Below are 12,543 nucleotides of genomic sequence, written 5' to 3'. Positions count from 1 at the left end.
TAAGAAATTTTTCCTTATTCTAGGAAATTCTACCTTATTCTAAGAAAATCTACCTTATTCTAAGAAATTCTACCTTATTCTAAGAAATTCTTCCTTATTCTAAGAAAATCTACCTTATTATAAGAAATTCTTCCTTATTCTTAGAAATTCTACCTTATTCTAAGAAAATCTACCTTATTCTAAGAAATTCTTCCTTGTTCTAAGAAAATCTACCTTATTCGAAGAAATTCTTCCTTATTCTAAGAAAATCTATATTATTCTCCCTAATTCTTTCTTATTCCCCCAAATTCTACCTTATTCTAAGAAAATCTACCTTATTCTAAGAAATTCTTCCTTATTCTAAGAAATTCTACCTTATTCTAAGAAAATCTACCTTATTCTAAGAAATTCTTCCTTGTTCTAAATAAATCTACCTTATTCTAAGAAATTCTTCCTTATTCTAAGAAAATCTATATTATTCTCCCTAATTCTTTCTTATTCCCCCAAATTCTACCTTATTCTAAGAAAATCTTCCTTATTCTAAGAAAATCTACCTTATTCTCCCAAATTCTTCCTTATTCTAAGAAAATCTACTTAATTCTCCCAAATTCTTCCTTATTCTAAGAAAATCTACCTTATTCTAACAAATTCTTCTTATTATAAGAAAATCTACCTTATTCTAACAAATTCTTCCTTACTCTAAGAAAATCTACCTTATTGTAACAAATTCTTCCTTATTCTAAGAAATTCTACCTTATTCTAAGAAATTCTTGCAAACCATAGCAAAGCAATATATAGGGGTCCCAAACTTAAAAACAAATTTTCAGCACAATCCGACCACCCGTTCTCAAGATACGGTGACCTGGTGTCCTTGGTACCGATGGTAAGATTTGGGAAATGGTTCGAATCCTTAATAAATTTGGCAGTAAAGGCCAAACATATTTTGGCACGAAAAAATACCCAGGTGAACAAATAATTTTAGTCAAAAATTAAAAAGGGTCAAAATATTTTTGGACTTTGACCAAATTTACTAAGGATTCGAACCATTTCCCAAATCTTACCATCAGTACCAAGGACACCAGGTCACCATATCTTGAGAACGGGTGGTCGGATCGTGCTGAAAATTTGTTTTTGAGTTTGGGACCCCTATATATTGCTTTGCTATGGTTTGCAAGAATTTCTTAGAATAAGGTAGAATTTCTTAGAATAAGGAAGAATTTGTTACAATAAGGTAGATTTTCTTAGAGTAAGGAAGTATTTGTTAGAATAAGGTAGATTTTCTTAGATTAAGGAAGAATTAGGTAGATTTTCCTAGAATAAGGAAGAATTTCTTAGAATAAGGTAGATTTTCTTAGAATAAGGAAGATTTTCTTAGAATAAGGTAGAATTTGGGGGAATAAGGTAGAATTTCTTAGAATAAGGCAGATTTTCTTAGAATAAGAAAGAATTTCTTAGAATAAGGAAGAATTTCTTAGAATAAGGAAGAATTTCTTAGAATAAGGCAGATTTTCTTAGAATAAGAAAGAATTTCTTAGAATAAGGAAGAATTTCTTAGAATAAGGAAGAATTTGGGGGAATAAGGCAGATTTTCTTAGAATAAGGAAGGATTTGGAAGAATAAGGTAGATTTTCTAAAATAAGGTAGAATTTCTTATAATAAGAAAGAATTTCTTAGAATAAGGTAGATTTTCTTAGAATAAGGTAGAATTTATTAGAATAAGGTAGATTTTCTTAGAATAAGGAAGAATTTGGGAGAATTAGGTAGATTTTCTTAGAATAAGGAAGATTTTCTTAGAATAAGGTAGAATTTGGGAGAATAAGGAATAATTAGGGAGAATAAGGTTGATTTTCTTAGAATAAGGAAGAATTTCTTTGAATAAGGTAGATTTTCTTAGAACAAGGAAGAATTTCTTAGAATAAGGAAGAATTTGAGAGAATAAGGTAGATTTTCTTAGAATAAGGAAGAATTTCTTAGAATAAGGTAGATTTTCTTAGAATAAGGTAGAATTTCTTATAACAAGGAAGAATTTCTTAGAATAAGGTAGATTTTCTTGAAATAAGGAAGAATTTCTTAGAATAAGGTAAGTTATCTGAGAATAAGGGAGAATTTGTGTAATTAAGGTAGAGTTTCTGAGAATAAGGAAGAATTTGGTGAAATAAGGTAGATTAATTAAACATGGTTGTAATAGTGAGGAAAAGGAAGAATTTCTAAGAACTAGGAAGAATTTGTAAGATGGTGGACAGAGGTCACCTTCCTTTAGTGATAAATTGTAAGATGGTGGACAGAAATCACCTTCCTTACTGAGAATTTGTAAGAAAAAGGAAAGAAAATAGCCTTCCTATACCTAAGGAAGGGGATTTCTGTCCTTTTTAGGAATGACTTCATTTCCTTCATATGATCCAAAAATTGTAGTCAATTAAGGTTGCTAACATGGGCATTATTTATCATCTTCAATTCTTTCATCCTGTAGGAGGGGAGGGGATGGATTAGCGGGATCGGTTAGAAGATTGGTATTTTAGCCAGCTACAAGTTTCACTTTATTAGAGTACATGATAATCTGGTGTAAGATCCACGTAATAATAAATCCATTTCATATTGTGTATTTGTATGTGCCAAAGTTATCTAACAATCTGATTACATGACAAATACACACAAAGAGATAGGACAAGGGGCTGTTTATTACACTAGTCACCAAAGATTTAATACATCGTTATCTTATTCGTTGGCTTAACAAATTTGGTGACTTTAGTGAATTTTAATTGGTTTGTTAATTGAGTTGTGTGTTCAAATGTTTCAACCACATAATTGTAATCTAAGGGATAATTTTGAGTAAAATCATAGGGGATGCATAACAATTTATCGGGCATTGTCTTATCCCTTTAGATCCCTGATAATTATTAAGTAAATAAGTAGGTTTAATTACAAAAATAAATAGTACGATTGTATTATATAACGCGTTACAATTTTTTTTATAAAAGATAACAGTTTACGTTACTTTAATACAGACCTCTTAACTTCCCCGTAGTAAATCTTCATGTAGACTTACATAGATTTATGAGAAATCAGTGGCATGCAGAGGATTTTGCTAGAAGGGTGCAAAAAGTGCACTGGAAAAATTCGACACCCCCATTAAACCAAAATCGAGGTTTGTGTATTAGAGACAACATGAAGAATAATTCTATGGTCACCCCCCTCCCTCTGAATCTAGGGGGTTGAATAGACCCCCTAGACCCTCTTCTACACGCCTTTGAGAAAAAGAGATTATTTCTTTTTTTTACTATACATATATTTGAACACTTCAAGAACATATATAGTGATATTTTTCTTGGAAATTATTAGAACAAAAATAGAATAAAAAAAATATCATATTTGTAACAATTAAAAAGATTTTATCTTTATCATTATAATTTAGATATCGACATTCTGTTATTCAAATGAAATCATTGATTTGTTAATGTCGACTAAATGACTACTATCTTAGCTGAAATGATAGGATACTAATTAATTCACCCCTAACATTTCGGGGAAGGCTATACAGGTCATGAAAATAGCCTAAAACAACTTAAAACATTAATAAAGCTTCCCTTTCAAGTACAATCAATTCGGACCAGCAGTTTCTGAGATCATTAGCTTCAGACAAAAAAAACATTACTTCTTTATATTATAGGATTATATCCACACTAGTTTTGTAAACAAAAGGTATCCTAAATAGACAGTCATAAAATTAGGAAATAAAAAAATCTATTTAATAGTTGACAAAGCTCTTAAAAGATTAAAAACCATGAAAACCATTCTTTCTAATATTTACTTTTGTACAGGGATATTAAGGGATAAGACAATGAACAAATTTTTAAAAACAAAATTACCCTTTCTATAAATTACAAATATTGGTGCAAAAATGTTACCACTGCTAGTTAGTACCTTGCAAGATTAAATGTTAAAGCTTACGAATGAGAGAGAGAGTCTTATACATCGCCAAAGAGGCTTATAGTGCCTAATTAAAAATTATGTCATACAATACAAATATCAATGATAGTTCAGTATACATTTTACCATTGGTTAATATAAATGTATACTGGCCTATCATTGGTGATTTGTATTGCATGACGTCATTTTGTATTAGGCACTATTAGCTGCGTTTACATCGGCACCAGTATAATTTAAAGTCCAATGTCCCCTCCCTCCATGTGTAAAAATGAAAATCCTATTTTCTTTCATTATTGGAAAGTCTGGCTCAAAAGTAAAAGTACATTTAAGGGCAAGGATAAGGTTATGAAAATAAAATGGATATTGGGAGATATGGAAAGCATGTGACGTCATAAAAAAACGTCCAAACTAATCTCTTTTTTAGGAGTTTCCCGTCCCATTCCTCCTCCTTTTTAGACGTATTTTTATTACGTCACACTTGACACTTTCCTTATCTCCTGGAAATTGAAATTGAAATAGATTATGTTTTTGATTTTCAAATAATGTTTGATTGTTAGATTGTTCTTAATTTTTAATTTGATATAAACTCAAATAACAAAACAAAATGACAATTTTAAAAAATTCTTATATTAAACAAAGTTAAATTCTGTCGCCAAAAATAAAGATATTAGATTATCAAAACTACTAAACGAAATTAATATCTTACTTTTTTGGGTCGATGTTTTTTTAAGTTTCTAAGCTAGGAAGAAGATCTATAAAAGAATGACGTCATACAATACAAAAAACCAATGATAGACCAATACACAGCCAAAATTACCAATAGCAGGACAGTATACATTTTAATTGTGTTCTAAATACTTCCCTTCTTCAAAAATATGTTGAGTAGGTATTACCGTTATAAATCCAAACAACTTTTCAGAACATTTTTCACTGTTCTAAAACCTGTAACAGCAAACAATGCAGTAATAGTAGTAAAAAAGGTTTTGTATTTAAAACTCAACTTTAAACTTGTTTTACAACATCATGTTGCATATAGCAACATGAATGAAAACATTCATAAAAACGAAGCTGAACAAAACAGTCAGACAAACTTTAGCATGTTTATATATCTGAATTGCACCTTTTTGTTACAAAAATTATCCTTTAGAGTTTGAATCCGATAGGATGATTATGGACGTGCAAAGAAGCAGCTTATAGTGCTATAAAAAATGACGTCATACAATACAAATGACTAATGATAGGTCAATATACATTATAAGCTGCTTCCCAAATTGATACGCAGCCACGGCGTGAACTCAAAAGAAAAAAAGCTTCGCATTATTCATAACTGGTATAATCCAGATTTTATGCATTTTTGGTACTGTGACAGCCCTTAGTAACAAATCAATTGCAGTGAGGAAAAAATACAGTACAAGTACAAGACCAATCTCTTAAACTATAAAAAATGACGTCATACAATACAAATGACCAATGCTAGGCCTATCATTTGTCATTTGAACTGTATGACGTCAATTTGTATTATGAACTGTCAAATCTTGTGTTTTACTGGTAAAGTTTGATTATGTTATTGTTTCTGGTCCGAATTGGTTGTACTTTTTAGGTAATCTTTGTCCCTTAACTCCCTAACCCTCTCCTGCAGGCTAGGGGAGAAACAAGTCTCTTGAGAGAAATCAAACGATATATTCAGTGGCGTGCGAAGCACTTTGTCTAGGGGGGGGGGGCATTTTGAAGATTTTGTAAAATTTTGCCCCCCCTAAATCAAAGTGCCCCGGGGGGGCACTTTGCTTTAGGGGGGGGCATTTTGATTATATATACTAGTTCTAAATAAGGGCGTTTTAAGGGGTGGGATTATTTGATTATGGGCCTCCTAGTCCTTATCCCTTCTTCCCCATCCCTTCCCCCATCCTTATTTCCCATTTATATCACTTCTTCTCCCCCCCCATCTCTCCCCCCCCCCATTTCTTCTCCCCCATCCCTTCTCCCCACCCTGCAATGACCGAAGGGAAGGGAGCTAGAAAGCATCTTCGAAAAAATAGTACAGAAGATAAATTAACCTTTCCCCCCCCCCCTCCACCACAAAACATTTTTAATGGGTGGAAGGGGATGTTATAAAATCTCAGCAGGAAGGATGAATAACCCCATTAAAAAAAATTGGGGGAGGGGGGAGATAAAAACATTCATTTTGGAAATAATTTACCAAAAATTAACCTAATATGAAAAAATGATATTAGATATTTCTTTATTGTATGACAACAAGGATGACAACATCTTTAAGTAGCAAAGCACAAAAATCACTAATAAGAATACAGACAAGTAGATTTTAAGAGCATCTGTTGAAATAAATATATATTTTAGGTAGAAAAAGTCACAAATCCTTTTTCCTGTATGTTGTGTGATGACAGTCAAAGTAAATAACATACTAGATGCTCGAAACAGCAAGAAATTTTATTTTTTTTAATATTATATTCCACAAAAAAATTTATCGTACCATAAAAACCAAAGATATAATGAACTATGTAAAAATAAAAAAAAATTATTGTCCTTTCATTGTGATAAAAAGCAGAAACCATTTGGAAGGGCGCGAAGCGCAAATTTTTTTCTTCAAATATGCAGGGAGGGAGGGTTTTTGGGCTATTTATTACATTAGTCCCCAATATTTCATATAAAATTTTCTTATTCGTTGGCTCAACAACTTTGGGGACTTTAATAGAATTTTGATTGGTTGGTTAATTAGGTCGAGTTTCCATACATTTTATCCACTAATTGTAATCTATATAAGGGGTAATTTTGTGTATCATCATTGGGGATGTACAAAATTTCTTTGGTAAAAAGTTTATATTATACAAAATAAAATACTTCCTATAACCTGGTTTGTTATGTTCAGTGAAAAAAGACTATAACCTAATTTCTACACTAATTTAAAAATTTGGTAAGGTTAAATGAATAGTAACTGTCTCTTTGGCGCGAAGCGCCAACATTTTTTTTTTTGGAGTATTTCTTGATCTTTTTTTAGAAACTGGGATAGTTTTGCTTTTTGTAGGGTAGGGGGCAAAAAGGGGCATTTTTGTTGACCAGGGGGGGGCAAAATAGGGCATTTTTTAACATTTAGGGGGGGGCAGGGGGGGGGGCGTTTTGGTCGCTAGGGGGGGGCGATTGCCCCAAATGCCCCCTTCGGTTCGCACGCCACTGGATATATTACAAAATGTTAAATCTTGTGTTCTTATGTTTTACCCAATTTTTGTTTTGTTTTTGTTTTTCCATTTCCGGCTTATAGAGTAAGACATATAACCACTTACTTCCGATTAAGTCTACTTCTACATCAAATAAAAAAGAGGATTTGAGGTTGCTCCCCTAGCCTCAATACACACACATTGATGATACACAGAATTACCCCTTCTGTAGATTATAATTAGTGGGTGAAACGTTTGGACACTCAACTTAATAAACAAACCAATCAAAGTCCAATAAGAAAACATCAATATAAATTTTTTTGGGGACTGGTTTAATAAACAGTTCAATGTCCCCTCCCTCCCTGATTGGGGGGGTTGATTTCTCCCCTCTCTTAATAGGTCCAAAATAAAGCTTCACTGAAGACCAAAGGGCAAAGTATTCAGCTAGTTTTTTATTCTTAAATAACACGCAAAATTCTACCATTTTTAGTATGGGCTTGAGTATAATGTACATTTTTTCTTTAATTATGTGTAATAGAAATTTAAATAACATCAAACGCTTTGTCGTAGTCAAACTGTTTGTAATTAAATTCAAATTAATGAATATATGATATATGTGGATATTATGACAGGGGATTAATTGTCGTCAATTTAGCTTGCTGACATGAAACTCGTTTATTGTTCAGTTCGTTCATGGGTAAAGGGAGTGGATTGGGGTACTCGTTATTTTAGTCCGTTGCAAGTTTGAATTTATTACAGAACATGAAAATCTGGTGTAAGATCCAAAAATAATATATTCATTAACTTTTAGAAATTAATTCTTCTTGAATTTGAGTAATATTTGGGGGTTTTGGTCACGAATATGTTGATATAATTAAAGGATGGCTTTAAAGAAATTATTCAGCTTTTTTTAATGACAAAGCCAATATTTCCTGTTGTGACGTCATAAATTTCGGGATAGGAGGGAAGAAAATCTCTTCAAATGAAATGGGAGAAATTGGGTTTTCCTTTTCCTTTCACTTTCCCGAAATTTATGACGTCACAACAGGATAATATGAGCTTTGTCATTAGAAGCTTGTTTTAGAAGCTTAATTTGTTGCGCATCTTTTGAACACAAATTTACTTGTTAAAAGCGAAGCTTTTCTGTAATTATTGTCGGTCTGTACGTCCGTCCGCAACGAACTTTTTTCGTTGATTTAGGCACGTTAGAATTGTCCTATCGTTAATCTAGGCATGTTAGAATTTTCCTATCGATTTCAAACTTTGCATGCGCATTCCTGTTGGTAGTTAGGTACAACTTATAAAGCGTAGCAGCTCTATAACCGTTACCAGAATAACGTATGTCCATTTTAAACATGTTGATTTTTTTAAAAATTTTTAACAACAATTTTTATGTGATATAATCGTCCAATTGATCTGATTTTTAGAGTACCTATTCCTATATCAATAAGATACAATATTATAATGGTAGCATCTCTATAATTAAGTCCTAAAAATGTCAATATGTGTTTAAACAGAATTCTGTATTTAAGATGTTTTGCAACAAATTTACGTATAATTTTTTCAAAAATTATATATTTATATTTTTATATTCAGTTTTGACAATATACAAGAGTAAGTGTTTGGCTGGCAAACCGTTTCAGAGCTTCACTTTTATGGATGTTGTCATCCTTGTTTATACAATATATCACTTATGGTTTGCAGGCCTATATTATTACTCACATAATTTAATATTAATATTTATTAAGTATATAATATTATACAATTAGCTACATAAGTATCACAGTAATGACAAGCTAAGAATATTTGTATAAAAAGATAACAGTAAATTAAAATACAGTAATAGAAAAGAAAACTGTGGTATTGTCCCTTTCGTGGCAACGCCTTTTATCGGGCGTTTTATCGTAATTCTACAGGGCCAATTTCCTAACCCTGCGGGGCAATCACGTAACTTAACCTAACCTTAAATAACCTATCAAAAGCTACTGTGAAAATACGACGAAACGCCCCTTTAAGGGGCGTTGCCATGAAAGGGACACTATACCTAATAACATAAATGTATATAAAATGTAATGGGAAAATGGTCTCCCAAAGATAAAAATAGACTTTTGGGATTCTCTTTCTTCATTTACAGAATACTTATTTGTGTGAGTGGATGTATATGGTAAACAATATAATAAGTTATACTAGCATGAAACTACATCATTAAATATGTACAATGCTCTGTGGTGCGGTAATTGGCATCTCTAATCCATTTATTTTCAGTGCCAAACATTATACCAATATAAACATGATATGTAGCATGTACTAAACATGTTTTTTCAGCACGGCTACTTTTAATGTATAAAAGTAGTGACAGTACGTCAGATGAACCTTTGTCAAAAGTTTCCATTCTTTTGTCATTTAAACAGATAAAATTCAGTTTGCTATAAATACATCCAGACGTTTTAAATTGCATAGGCGAATTTACATCAATTGTACTTTTGCTGTACAAATGAAAGTCCCCGTGTATTTTACTATGAAAAATAATCTGTAATGAAGAGCTGGAAAGTGTCATGTGTGACATAATAAAATCCATCTCTTTTTTATGGTTTTCCTCTCCCACTTCTCCTCTCATCACTCCTTTTCATACGTATCTTTATGACGTCATACATGACACTTTCCAGTGCTTCTTATGTAATAGAATGTCAAGTATTATTTATAATAACATATTTTATTTTTACCAATTTCAGATAAGGTTAAAAAACGTTTTGGATGATCCATTTGAGAGCACTACCACCCAATATAACCAAATTGTGACCCAAAAGTTAAAACTAAATTTAACATTAGTTTCAAGTTATAAAATTCCACTGCACTATTTGTTACACCAAAAGTTATTCCCCAAAAAAAATCCACCAAAAAAAATTATCGCCAAAAATAAAAAATGTCACCGACAACAAGTAGCATGGACCGGATCAGCTGTTATTTTCCCGGCCAGGGTGGTCACGTGGCCAAAAGCCTGAGCCGCCATTGGTCAGTGTGGCTGGCCATGTTTGGATTGATGGCTGTGTGTCAACTGCCTACAGGTGAGTCCGCCATTTTGATTTTTGTGTCACGTGATCGTGAATTGAGAGGAGATAAACCTTTTAGCAGGGATCTAAAGGAATAAGACAATAGCCGATAAATTGATGTATATCCGCAATGATAAAAGACCAAGTTATCCCTTCTGTAGATTACAACTAATGATTAAGCTAATGAATAAGGAAACCTTATTATAAAACATGGGGAACTACTGTAATAAACAGCCCATTGTCCCCTCTCTATCTGCCATTTAGAGATGCTTTAGGACATATTACAAATTAGGTTTTTTTTTCAAACATGTTCTTTTTTAGGGGACCTCTAAAGGGCTCAAAATAAACCTAAGATATACGAAATCTACATATACGAAATTTATATGTAGATTTACATAAAAATGTACAATTTTCTACCAAAAACAATAAAAAAAAGATATAAAACGTTGTTGATGATATAAAGATTGTTAAGATAATTAGGTTGTAATCAATTCTCAACTTTCTAGAAACTATATGTGAGCTATAATAGGAGCATCATTACGCAGGGAGGGAGGAGGCATTAGACTGTTTATTATACTAGTACCCAAAGTTTTGTAATATCGTTTTCTTATACTTTGGCTTGACAACTTGGGGACTTTTAGTAAATTTTGATTGGTTGGTTCATTAAATGGAGTGTCTAAACGTTCCAACCACTTTTTGTAATTGGCAACTTTATGTATTTTCATTGGGGATATACAATGTACATCTATTTATCGGCCACTATTTTATCCCTATATATCGCTGATCTTTAGGTTCTCTTTTGTTATATTTATAATTAGTATTTTTTAAGAAGCATTATTAGCTACTCTATGTTTTCATAAGGCCAGTGGCCATAAATTATTTAAAATCTTTAATATTTGTAATTTCAGCGCTATTTAATAACATTCTTTAAATTTAAAAGTTTCATTCAAATAGATATTCATTTTATCGATACCATAGTCCTTGTATTTTTCTTTAAAAAGTGTTTAAACTTTTAACACCAGTTATTTTGTTATTACTGTATATTTCATCTAAATTTGTGAGCCTATCAGTTAGGGATCTAAAGGGATAAGATAATAGCCGATAAATTGATGTACATTAAAAATGATGATGCAAAAATTACCCCTTCTATAGCTTAAAATTAATGGTTGAAACGTTTTAACACTCATCTTAATAATCCAACCAATCAAAATTCATTAAAGTTCCCAAAGTTGTTAAGCCAACAAATAAGAAAACGTTATTATAAAACGTTGGGGACTAGTGTAATAAACAGTCCATTGTCCCCTCTCTCTCTGCTTGTCATCAGTAGCTGATTACTTCTCATTTGAAAGTCAATAAAAGAATCTGAGAGTTTCTAACTTCCTAGGAAAATTGCACTTTCTATAAGTTTTTGTCATGGTTGTCAATTTGAAATTTTTTTTTTAATACAATAAAGTGAAGCTTTTTTAAGTGCCTATAGAAAATGACATCATACTGGCCTATCATTGGTCATTTGTATTGTATTACGTCCTTTTTTATAGGCACTACAAAGAGCATTCAATAAAGAAGCCTAAGAAAAAACATAATAAAAATTAAGCTTTCCTACTGTGTTATTCTGTAAAATATAAAACTTCAATCACCGAAAAAAATAGTTGTTCTTTGTAAAAAGTATGGATTATGAAGCGCTGTATAGTACATGAAAGAAATGACGTCATACAATACAAATGACCAATGATAGGCCAGTATGACGTCATATTTATAGGTACTATAAAAACTTCTGAATAATGAATAAAGTCTTCATCAAACGTAAGAATTCATCAAAAATTTTGCGTTCTCCTTATAATAAGACTTTCGAAATATCATAGTATTTATAATACTAAATCTAAAATTATTGGGAAAAAATTGAATTTGGCAACCTCTAAGTAAAGGTAATGCAGAAAATATCAAATAAATATTTCTGGTGCAACACTCTTCCTTTGTACATCTAGTTTCAAGATGATTCTTTTATCTTAAAATATTTTTAAAACCTTTCCTATTTTTAATAAAAATCAGAACGATGCTTGTCCGTTTGTCCTTCTGTCAGTCTGAAGCGTACGATCTCTGTAACCGCTGAGCCGAATAAGCTCAACTCTTCATGGGATATTGTTACCAGTATATAATTAAGTAATAGTGTTTTCGTTTGTTTGTTCCTTAAAATCTTGCTAATTTGATTGGGTTCTCCACTTAATAGAGAAGCTTCTTATATATTTTAAAATGATTTTAGTCCATTTGCATACAATCAAACTGACAATAGATTATTTTTCTTCCTTCCCAAAAGTTTATACTGTCAACTATTATCAAGTTAAAGGCTATAAGGTTTACTGAACATTCTTTTAAGATCCTTCCCTGTTTTATTCCAAACTCTTTTTTAATTTTTTTCA

At 31.6% G+C, this 12,543-nt stretch overlaps 1 protein-coding gene across 1 annotated transcript in view; it reads left to right on the top strand.

Moving 5' to 3' along the window:
* The first annotated feature begins 9,812 nt into the window (after positions 1-9,812).
* LOC145323942 (UPAR/Ly6 domain-containing protein crok-like) overlaps positions 9,813-12,543 on the top strand; it is a 57,818-nt gene continuing 55,087 nt past the window's right edge. Inside the window, exon 1 of the mRNA XM_080166554.1 lies at positions 9,813-10,141. Coding sequence (XP_080022680.1) covers positions 10,000-10,141 — 142 coding nt within the window. The 5' untranslated portion in view covers positions 9,813-9,999. The remainder of the gene's footprint in view (positions 10,142-12,543) is intronic.

This window comes from Acartia tonsa, chromosome 7 (assembly GCF_053477335.1).
Source record: "Acartia tonsa isolate MP-2025a chromosome 7, ASM5347733v1, whole genome shotgun sequence".
Classification (NCBI taxonomy): Eukaryota; Metazoa; Arthropoda; class Copepoda; order Calanoida; family Acartiidae; genus Acartia; species Acartia tonsa.
The sequence above is the reverse complement of the archived record's forward strand: the minus strand, read 5'-3'. Positions and strand labels throughout refer to the sequence as shown.